General features: G+C 41.5%; 1 protein-coding gene across 1 annotated transcript in view; it reads right to left on the minus strand.

Annotated features, from left to right (window-relative positions):
* The window catches only part of GPR158 (G protein-coupled receptor 158), a 203446-nt gene extending 191455 nt beyond the window's left edge, over positions 1 to 11991 (minus strand). Inside the window, exon 1 of the mRNA XM_085318308.1 lies at positions 11123 to 11991. Coding sequence (XP_085174434.1) covers positions 11123 to 11991 — 869 coding nt within the window. The remainder of the gene's footprint in view (positions 1 to 11122) is intronic.
* Positions 11992 to 12101: the final 110 nt, after the last annotated feature.

Below are 12101 nucleotides of genomic sequence, written 5' to 3' on the forward strand. Positions count from 1 at the left end.
TTTTTTTTTTTTTTTTTTTTTTTAAGTACTGCTTGTATTTTGATTCTTGCTCATTATGTCTTGTCTTGGTCCCCATCAAAAGTCCAGCTCCAACTTTTTTACTCCCTCCCATCAAGTATTTCTACAAACTGGTAAGATCACCCTGGGCCTTTACTCCTCCAGGCTCAACTGTCCCAGCTACCTCAGCCTCTCCTCCTTTAACATCGGTTTTGCTGGACTCGCTCCAGTATGCCCATGTCTGTCTCACACTGGGGAGCCAAGCACTAGACCCAGCACTTCAGAGGTGGTCTTACCCATGCTGAGTAGAAGAGAAGGATMATCTCACTCAACCTAATGGCAACACTCCTCCTAATTCAGCCCAGGAGACTACTAGCCTCTATTGCCACAAGAGCACTTTGCTGTCCCACGTTCAGCTTGTCCACCAGTAGCCCCAAGACCTTTTCTACAAAGCTGCTCTCCAGTTAGTCAGCCCCCAGCATGCACCAGTGCATGGGATTATTCCTCTCAGGTGCAGGACTTGGCTTTCCCCCTTTGGTGAGCTTCCTGAGGTTCCTCTCTGCCCATTTCTCCAGCCTGTCAAGGTCCCCCTGAATGGGAGCTCAATCAGCTGGTCTATCAATCACTCCTCCCAGTTTCATATCATCTGCAAATCTGCAGAGGTATACTCTGTCCTATCATCCAGGTCATTAATTATGATGTTAAATAGTACTGGACCCAACATATACCCTAGGGTATATCACTTGTGACTGATTGCCAGTTGGACTTCATGCAGCTAATCACAGTCCTCTGAGCCAAGCAGTTCAGCCAGTTTTCAACCCACCTCACTGTCCACTTACCAGTTTATCCTTCATCAGTTTGCCAAGTGAGGACATTATGGGAGACTGTCAAAAGCCTTGCTAAAGTCAAGACAAACAACATCCACTGTTCTTACCCCATCCATCAAGCCAGTCATCTCATCATAGAGGGCTATCAGGTTGGTTAAGCAAGATTTCCTCTTCATAAATCCATGCAGACTACTCTCCCTTGCCTTCTTGTCCTTCATGTGTTTGGAGACTGTTTCTGGAAGGATTTGTTCTATCATCTCCTCAGGGAGTGAGGCAAGGCTGACCAGCTTGTAGATCCCTGGATCCTCCTTCTTGAAGATGCAAGTGACATTTGCTTTCTTCCAGTTGTCAGGAACTTCCCTGAACAACCATGACCTTCCAAACATTATCAAGAGTGGCTTTGCAATATCATCAGCCTGTTCCCCTGGTGCTTGTGGATGCATCCTATGTACTTTTGTATGTCCAGTTTGTTTAAATATCTTCTAGCCTGATCCTCCTCCACCAAGAGTAAGTCTTCCCTGCTCCAGACTTCCCATCTGGTTTCATGGGCCTCATATTTCTGAAGGACAATTTAACCAGTAAGGGCAGGCAAGTAGGCATTCAGTACCTCTGCCTTTTCTGTCCTTCGTCACCAGGTCCCATGACCTGTTCAGAAGTGGGCCCACATTTTCCCTCATTTCCCACTGTACTTGCAGAAGCCTCCATTRTTGCCTTGCATGTCCCTTGCCAGGTCTAATGTCACATGTTATTTGGCTTCCCTAATCCCATCCTTACATGCTTGGACAGTATCTCTATATTCTCCCAAGGTCACCTGTCCCTGCTTCTACCTCACTTCCTTTTGCATCTGAGTTTCATAAGGCACTCCCTGTTAAGCCCTGCAGGCCCAAAAAATTTATCTTAGAAGTATTTTCATCATACTCTTTTCAGAAACACTGCAGAAAGAAAGCCTCCATTTCAAACTGAACGAATTTTCCTTTTGTACTCCCGTGTGTTAAAATTTTCAAAAAAACATTTGCCTTTCACAAAAATCCAATCTTCATGAACTCAATACAAACATTACTATTTCTATCTATAAACTCCTCTTCTCTGCAGTTCTTCACTAGTACAAACTGAACCTTCTGATATGATTAACCTGCTATTTCTTTCTCTCAGAACTTTATGAATTGCTGGAATGAAGAATCTACAGAAGAGAACAGTGCAGTCCAAAAGCAGGCATACGGAAACAATCTCTAAGTTACATGGCATCCAAGAGGTCATAGACTTCCCACTCTTCCTATCTATTCTTTTTCATTAGACCTCTTCAATCTATGTCCATGTCTCATGATGCCACCACAATTCTGATTAGGTAGAACAGGGTCTGTAACAACCTGAGCATTTACAATGCTTTCAAAAGAAGGAAGTTTTTATAAATATTCATATGGCATTTACAGAAGGCATTATTATGGCCTAAGCCTTTACTGCATTCATTCGTGATGTCCTGCGATTTTAACACATCATCTCAGACTTGTACCTCATCATTATTACACAGAGTACATTGATATGTACATGATGAYATATTTCTGAAATTCATCTGTGATTAATACACTAGCTGGCATAGTCTGGTTAGCCACCCACATTTTTAGTTATTTTGATTCAGCATTCAGAAATCAAAACATATGGAAGAACGCATCCTCCTAGTATGTATATGGACTATCTACCCCTAAACGTTATATTTATTGAACTGGGATTAATTGTAGCTATGCTATCTTGATAGAAGTGATGAAATACAAATGTCAACGGTATGATAGTAAGATTCAACTTGTCAGCACAACACATTCATCTTCACTTACAGTGCTGCCTGGCTGAAGCCAAGCCACAGTGGTAAGTTAATAATAATATTACTGGTAATTACAGACCATCTGGCAAGTTAAGTATATTTTGTTAATCTCCTTATAACTATAAATACTTGTTTTCTATCACAATTTTACAKTCTTTAAACCTGTAATCTTTAAGCATCTCTTTATGTGTGTTTAACATTTGACATCTACAGATAAGAAAAGATTGGCTGAACTGTGTATCATGGATAATCATTGAAGACTGATGTCATCAAGGATTTTCTATCAAGTCAGAAGGTTTGATTTAAGAGGCTTTCATGTCTGTCTTAATTTCTAGTACCACTGTTTGTTGGCATTCTGTTTGTCTTGAAATCTGTGCCAGAAATTGATTTAAGCTTATTTTCCCAGCCTACTAGCTATCTTGATAGCTTCAGTAGTTACAATATTTCACTGTTACAATGTGTTGTAAAGCCTGTATCTACAGAAGATTTTTTTGCCTGTACAGTCACATAAGAAAAGCAGAAGGAGCATGTACCTTCTCCCATTCAGCTTAAGTGAGAGCTGCATAGGATAGCTTGCCAATGTTTAAATGGTGATAAACACTGCCTTTGTCCTCTAGATCTTGGAAAGCTAGTTTGCACAGAGATCATCATAGCTCAGCTGAACAGGCAGTTTGTCTTCCAGGTTATGTTTATTTTTTTATTGGTAAGCATTAAAAGCTAACAGGACAAAATATCAAACATGTGGATAAGATCATTGTAATAATATAAGCAGAACCGATTATAAGCTGTATAAGTCTATTAATTATAGAATCAGAGAAGCCTTCTGGAATTTAGAACTAAAGGCGAGCATATAAAATAACAGCTCCTTGAACACCACATAACAGCAGAAAAAAAAACTAAGTTACAATGATCCTTTTGAAAAGTTTCAGCAAAAGCTCATATTTCATTTGACTGATGTCAGATAAGACTGAATACCATACAGGACAGAATCCTGCATGTCACGATAAAATATTAATCTCTTCATCATGTGTTGCTTTGAAAACTAGAAAAATCACTGTGAGGAGTTTGAACAAATAAAAAAGCCATAGGGCTTTCCTCAGCCTTAGTTAAGGTTTAAGACATGGCTATCACATGCTGAAACATACACCTTTCAAATCCAAGTGCATTCCTAAATTCTTGTTGCCATATTTCTTTCCTCCATCCCCAGTCCTCCAAGGACAAGGAGATGAGGGGAAAAAAAAAACTCTACAGATTCTTTAAGTTCTCTAAATCCAAAATCCTTGCACCTCTTTTCACCAGTACAGCAAAGGTTTTCAAGGTAGACACCTTTTCTGAGTTTTTTTATTTTTGAAGGTTGACACATTCAAGAACATGAATTTTCAAAGAGCGCATACTACCTGAAATTTGAGGCCCCTTCAAAATATTTCCAGCTGGGTACTCCAAATAAGAACTTCCTTGTGTCAAAATGACAAGTGACTTTCAGCCAGAAGTTTTACTGGTAGCCAATAGCTTCTGCCATTTGTTTGAATTGATTTTGAAAATTAAGATTTAGGCTTGAATTTTTGAAAGTATCATCTTTCCACTGCAGGTATATAATGTGTCCACCTAGATGCACAAAGGCTGTTGAGATACAACAATGATTTTGCTCTGGTCAACTTACCACTCATTTCTTACTACTAATGGGACAGAGAAGCTTCTGTAATTCCTTAGCCATAGTATAACTGCTGTTTTTCAGCACACATTTTTACATGAGAACAAATTTCAACTATAAATAAACCCACCTGAAGAAGGAATAGCAGTTGTGGGCACATGAATTAGGATGCACCTGCAAAGTAAATCCCCATAGGGCATTTGGAACAGTAATACAAGGGTGGAATGCTTACAGCTTAAACCTCTGTTGTTTGTAGAATTACTTAGAATTTAAATCTGCATTCACATACACAGCATACAGTGCTGCCTACCCGCAGACTTCCCTGCAATTTAGTCAAAGAGCTTCCTAGATAGTTTGAGGTGGTGATATCTTTGGCTGAAGATTACTCTGTGTTTAAATTGCTGCTATTATCCAAGTTCTGACACTAAGCATAACCTTGTATGGGAATGCTAGGAACATGTCAGTGATGATGGAAGGGGTACCAGTTACATTAGATTTTCCCTGTAGGGAAAGAAAAAAAAAAAAAAAAGAGCTCCTGGAGACAAAGTTTAGGCTATTCAGTAATGCTTCTCATCACTGTCTGTGGAATCAATACGGAGGGGTGAAGAAAAAGAGCATCAAGGAATGGTTTAGGAAATGATATAAGGAAGAAGAGATTAGACCAGGAGAAGCTTTTGGATTAGAAGGAGCCTACACAGGAGACATGCTTTCACACTGAACTGAAACCACACTTCCAACACTGAAAATTGAAATTTAGGTTATTTTCAAAACTGAAAAGTAAGGGGAAGATCGTACCCTAAAAAGGAAAACAGGAACATATATTCAGGCAAGGAACACAAAGCTACAAGAAGGTAAGATAGGGAGAAGAGAAAAAAAAAAAATATATATATATATATATATATCAGAAAAGGCTTTAGAGCAGCATATTAAAAGCATAAGCACTAATAATTAAAAACTTTTCAAATGTCTCAGAAGGAAGCCTGAAATAGAATCCGTAGGGCCAATAAATAATCAAGTTGTAAGGACACCGCCCTTGCAAAAAAGATAAATGAATTATTTTCATCACCCTTTAAAGCTAGGGAGGCTCCCACTACCTGGCAATTATTGAGAGCATTACTGTGACAAGATGAGCTTTCACATGCAGCGATATTACAAGTTGGGCACCATAATTATCCCTGCTGGTACCTGTTTTGTTCAACATATTCATGAATGACTAAAAATGGGTCAGTGAGATAAAGTTTGCAAGTGATAACAATACTTGGTATAAGCCACATATAAATCCAACTGACAAAGATGTGAAAAATGTTTCCAAACTGATTAATGCAGACACACACCAGCATCTCCCAATGCATTTATCATGCAGTAGATGTAAAAACAGAAGAGAATAGTTTCTCTTCAAACAGTTCATATTTATATTATGGGACTCAATGCCAAGTTATATTCCAGACGATAACATGTATATGGATCAAAAAAGGAAGTAAAGTCATGAAAATCACTTTAATCCACGGTGACTATAAACATTTGGTCAGATACAAAGTCTCAAAGAGGAACTTCTCGTATTGCTTATTACCTGTAAATAGGATGCATCTAAAATAGGAGAACTCTGCACTTCTACTATTCTTATACTCCTTCCAAAGTACTTGCCAGAAACCACTTTTGGAGACAGAATACTCGACTAGATGAGACCTTCCTTTGAGCTAACAGAGCAATATTTTTGTACATAATTCTCCACCTCATGCCAGATTCATGAACAGACAGACTAAAAGGCAATAATCCTGGAGCTGAATCTCAAATACTAAGAATTGTCACACATCCGTTCCCCTCAAAAGAGCTTTGATAACCTGCCCCAGTGGAAGCCTTGCCCAAGGAGGATGAAGGCAGATTATAGATGAGCAGAAACAGTTTGATCCAAAAAGTTAATTTCTTCTACTCCAACTTGCCACATGCCATATAATTGTTGTTGTAAATGCAGTACGCTTCAATCCTCTCCTGGTCATGTTTATCTTATCTTCAAAGATGCACTCCAGTAGCGAATAAAGCTGAATCATGTTTCAAAAGAAGTCCCTACTTATTGTTCCTTTCTTCTCATCCTTTTCTATCCTTATCCATGACCTCCATGACTCATCACTGACTGTCTAGAGAATACTTAAAACATAGTGAGGGGTTCTATAAACAAGCAGTAAATCATAGGAAGTAGACATTTCTTTGTTCTCACCTCTTTTCAGGAATAGAAATCCAAAACTTTCAGAAGATTGAGAAAATAAATTATTCCTTTTCATTTTTAAAGGATGTTCTAAATCCACCCACACCTTCCATCATGTTATACAGGCCAGGGCATGTTGGAGAAAATGTTAGCATGACCATTTTAGAATATTTTCAGGATTATATAACTAGTGTATGATGTCACATATAAATAAGTGAATCTAAAATTTAGTGAAACAAACTCCTCAAGCAGCTGACCTAAGTCTTCTTTCCTAGTTCAGTACTGAAGATCAGATTAAAGGTATTAGTGGGACCATTAAAGGGGGGTTTAAAATAAGAAATTAAACCATCTTTACATAAAAAGTTACTGGTTCATATAATTTCTCTTCTATTTTAAGTATACTTTCTTAATTTAACACATTTGAAATACTTAACAGAAGAGGAAATCAAAAATTTTAACAAAGAAATCATTCACCATATACATTTCCATCTCCATTGTTTAACTTGTCTTCAGTAGTGCCTTTCCAACTAAGCACCCCATTACGGCCTAGCATTGGAGTGGTCCAAGTCCTTGTTAATACTCCAGTGGAAGTCAGTACATTACATCACATTTTGAGAAGAAACAGCAGAGTTTAACTATGCAATAAAAATTAATCTTTGCACCAAGATATACCCTTATAATCAAGGGAGAAGGCTCAATGCCAGGAAGACCAAAAAAATTAAGTGGTAACACTTAGTGCAACCAAACTTCAGAATGAAGCTCTTTAAATGCTCCAGAACACACCATCATTCAAAATACTTACTCAGCTTTCCAATTATGGTTATTTTCTGCCAGAATAACCATCATTCCATTTCATTATCCCAACAGTCCTTAAGAAAGACTGAAAATGCTGTCCCAGATTTGGAGGGGAAAACTACCTGCCTCCTGCTAGAAAATGGAGGGGGGGGGGAATCTCCCTGTATCCCTAAACACATTCTTACCTCCTAAATGAAAGGGCATAACAGTAATGACCACTTCCTGAAACGCTACCATACTGCAATATGACATTAAAAACAAGGGCAGTATGCAAGAGAACATTTTGAACTGCAAAAGCAACAGTTCATACAGAGTATAGGAACAATTAATGCCATTACACAAGACTGAAATATTGCACATGAATCTGACTAACCACTTTCAAGAAATACTGGAACAGTACTTGAAGAGGGACCATGGCAACAGAGAGCTTATGACAAGAGACTAAAGAAAGCTAGTTTGTTTAGTCTAGTAAACAAAGGTGGAGAGGGACTGCTCTCTATAAATAGTTCAGGCAGTGAACATCAGAAGAGTGCTATTTAAGATAGAAGGCAGTTTTAGAACAGGAACAAATGGATGAGAACTGACTGAATAAATTTAGACCAGAAATCAAAAGCAGCTCTCCAACCATGAGACCCCCCCCACACACAAACCAGGATGTCAGCAGAGGAGAAAGTTGGGGAACAGGGGAAAATGGACACACACTACCTACCTTAAGTTCGATCAGCAAATTACACTGGTTGTGATAGCAAGAGATCAGACTTGGTGACCCTGAAGCTGGGTGGCAGTGGTGGGCTTTTTTTTAGGTTTTGGGGTTCCCCCTCCCCCAACTCCTCCTAACAGCTAGCTATTGGTACATCTTTTTTCCATAGATAATCACCCTCACTGGACTATAAGGTTGCTAAAGTAATGAAAACCTCCTGTTTCCTCTCTGAGGCCAAGTAAGTACTTTTAAAGAACAAAATGAACTCTCAACATGCAACTTTTACACCATTCCAGTTCCACATGAGGGCTGCAAAGAGACTGGCTGTACCCCTGTGTGCTGCAGAATACATTTCAGTATCATTGTGTAACAGAAATTAGTAAAGGGGGGGGGGGGTTACAGAAGTTTAACAACAAATTTCTATGATGCTCTACAGGTGCCTACTTCCTATGGCACAGGACAGAGGAATGAACTGCAGAGTGATGTAGACCCTTGAGGCTGTGAATGCCACCCGCAAGCCACAAAGAACAATGCTTTCCCTTTGGCTTTTGGTTGTATTTTCAGAATGTCATTGAGAACAGTATCAAATAGTAACAGGTACTGAACAAAACCAGTAGTAATCATTAGTCTTACCTCCATTAAACCTTTTCCCCCTACACTATGTGATACACTCATTTGTTACTGCAATGGAAGATATACCACAAAGCAGATGCAATTGCTTTTTCTTCTTGRTGGAAAATCTTTTTCGGGTTATAGAAAATTAGTGTATGAATGTCTCTTGCCCTAGCACACTATGCCATAAACCTATGTCAGTAAAGAACAAGCTACATAAACTGTTAGGGAAATATTAAAGGGGCCTGCACTAAATTACTATCAGTGACCTCATGCCAGACTATTAGATGGAAGGAGCATGTAAACTGAAGCATTGGAATGTTCCTAACAGACGGTTCTGAGACATTTTGTTGGGAGAATCAACATAGCTTTTTCAAAAGATGGAGACTAGTACATACCACTTCTTACCATATGGGCCTTAAATAGGAATTTAAGATTTACATCACTTTGTCTCACTCAGACAGATGGCAAGKGAAAATAAAAGCTATTTTGAGAGGCATCTTATAGTGATTAATACTAATGTTCTAATGACTTCATTTAATTCTTCATTTTATTTTACATTTTTATATTTGAATCCATTTCTTCTTGTAGGAACCTACACTGAGGCTTGGGCTGCCTAACTGTGCCACTACTGAGTACAGAAGATTTCATTTTCAGTATTTTCTATGTAGCTGCATAAGCTACTTTCACAAAATCCCAAATGATATTTTCCTTTGGACTTTTATTACAGGGTCACCTTTCATGTGAAATACTTCAAACAAGGAGTGCAGGAACCATCACTTGGCCTTGTCAAAGTAATAGGTACTACTTTCACCTCCTTTGTTATATAGTGGCCTAAAACATATCRACTCATTTCTCAGAAATGCTTACTACAGCTGATTTCATCTCTGGTTTTGATACAGAAAAACTTTGTTTTGACTTAACTCTTAAATAACCTCAAATTCAAAATGTTTAAAGTAGCATTTCAAACTTGCAGTGTGTCCCACTGCAAGAGCTTCTAAATGGAAAAAAAGGAAAAAAAGAAAAAAAGTTCTCCAAACCTAGACATGCTTAATGGATATTCACCTGAATGTACTTTGTCAAGTCAAATGATTCCCATATGGTAAACAGACTGGAAAGACCATGAGCAAAAGAAACTTGTACTAGGACCAGAAGGACCTCTGCTAGTTAATTTGTGTGGCCAGGGTTCCTCMACAATGATCCTGCTATCTTGTGTGTGCTGGACAGAGCTACCTCAGCAGAAATCAGCACTAATAAGACTCTTCTGCATCACAGGATCTTGCACAGAGCTGAGGTTGAAGCTTGAGATTCTGCTGCTTAAGACCTGCTCTTGTTTTGACTGAAGTCAACAGCAAAGCTTTGCTGAGTTAAGCTTTATATGAAGATCTAAGTTCCCAGATAGGCTGGCGGTATGGTGGCAGCCTTTAACCAGCTGGCAGTACTTGAGGTTAAGGAAACTTGTTCTTGTCTATATTCACCTTCCACTGCATCCCAGTACAGAACAAATTCAGTGCTCCTCTTACTCCCTGGAAAATACTGACTTCTTCAGGGCAGGGCATTTCCCAAGAAACAGAATTATCCATAATTGCCACTACAAAAATTCTAGCGCAGAAATACAAAATCCTGTACAAAGAATGAGTACAACCTGTGGGCTACCAGTGCTTCTTTGCTGTCACAAAAAGAGCATGACACTGGGCCCTTTTTATATCCTCCTCTCTACAAGTAACAGCCCAGAGGCTAAATCCTGAGCTAACAGCAGCAAAAGATGAGCAGCTCTACATATGCCAACTGTACAACAGGGTCATAAAAGGCTTTGTGGTTTTTTTTTTTGGGGGGGGGGGGGGAGGGGGGGCAGGGGCAGCAGAGGGGAAGGGGACCCTATGTATAGTGCTATAAGAAAAGCCTTCCTATTGCCAGTTTAGGCTGTAACCATATGCACTATGGTAGAACTACAGTAACAAACATTTATTTACCTATAAACATACTGACCAGGCTTGAGCACCCCTCAACAGATGTGCTCTGGAGACCAGAAATTACAGTTTGCAATACAATAATATTGTTTCCCAGCCAGTTAAAGCCATAGCTGGGGTTGTGCCAGCTTTAATTACGCAGTGTTGTAAGAAATAACGCAAACATCTTCCTCTTCTAATCAGAAATAAACTAAGACCGGTAACTCCTGCTCTCCTCTCCCCACAGAGGCTCACCAGGAGCACAACCCACATACACATCTGTTTCAGCAAGAGCAATTAAAGAACAGTGTTTCACAGACTAAAATAAAAGCCATTCTTTCACTGAGCAACAGCTCCCCAGGACATACCAAGGCAGAGCTCAACAGGAAAGCCATACCCCAAGGAAAGCTGTGCATGCACTGTGGCATGACTGAGCAGCCAGTCTGGACAGGGCTGATCAGGTCACCCCGGAAACACAGCTCACCCCTCTCTAGAAGGGGCTCAGAAGTGGAAATGCCACCCTCTCCCCCCCCTTCCAAACAGGGGATGGAGAGGGGAGAGCACCCTCTTACCTGAATTCGGGGAAAAGGTTTGGCTGTAGTCCATAGAAAGCTGCCGAGAGAGTCACTAACCAGCCGGGTTTGTAATTCCCATTCTCACACTCCAGGAAAGGCGAGGACCACCTGATGTGGTTCTTATCAGCAGTGAAGCTCTCTCGCCTCTTCCAGCTGTTCTCCAAAGTTTTGGGGCCCGGGTTTAGGACCTTCCTATGCAGATGTGGCCTCCACTTGCGCTTCAAGCTGTGGAACCACTCTGTCTCCACGGAGGTGTTTGCCAGGCGGTGAGCTGAGGAGGACAAGTCCTGCAGAAGGATCTGGCTCTCATGCCTGCTGGCCTGAAGGAAAACCTGGGGGGTGGAGGAGAAAGGCTCCGTGCTGAAAGTGATAGCTGCCCTGGAGATGTTGGGGTCCCCCTCCAGGAGGCTCCGGATCAAGGCTTGGTACCACTCCAGGTCCTCCTGGAAGTTCTGCTCCCGCGACTTATTGCTCTGGAGGATCATGTTGAGGAAGTTGGTGGCGTGGGTGAGGGTGTCCAGGGCGCCGTGCAAGGAGGGGTGCGAGGCGAAGCGCGACTTGCCGGCCAGGCTGGCCAGCTCGTACCTGCCCGAGCAGTTGGCACGCCGCAGCTCCCGCGAGTCGCCCGTGTAGAGGAAGGAGGCCACGTCCTGGGGCACCTCCTCGGCCAGCCGCTGCGCCAAGATGGTGCTCTCCGTAGAGCGGCTCCGCGGGGCCGCCGCAGGATCCCGGCTCTTGATGTGGTTGTAAACCGGCTGCTTCCCCCTCAGCGCCCGCTCCCGGCCGGGCCTCGCCGGCGCGGGGCCGGCGGCGCCCAGCCCGCGCTGCGCCAGGAGCAGGAGGAGAAGGAGCCGGAGCAGAGCCATGTCCCCCGGCGCGCTGGTCGCACGGCGAAGTCCTTCACGAAGCGCAGCGCGTACGCGGCCGCGGCGCAGGGCGGAGAGCGGCCCCAGCCGAGTCACCTGTGGCGGCGGCG

The sequence above is a fragment of the Rhea americana genome, unplaced genomic scaffold (genome assembly GCF_003343005.1).
Source record: "Rhea americana isolate MKP2758 unplaced genomic scaffold, rheAme1 scaffold_53, whole genome shotgun sequence".
In the NCBI taxonomy this organism is placed as follows: domain Eukaryota; kingdom Metazoa; phylum Chordata; class Aves; order Rheiformes; family Rheidae; genus Rhea; species Rhea americana.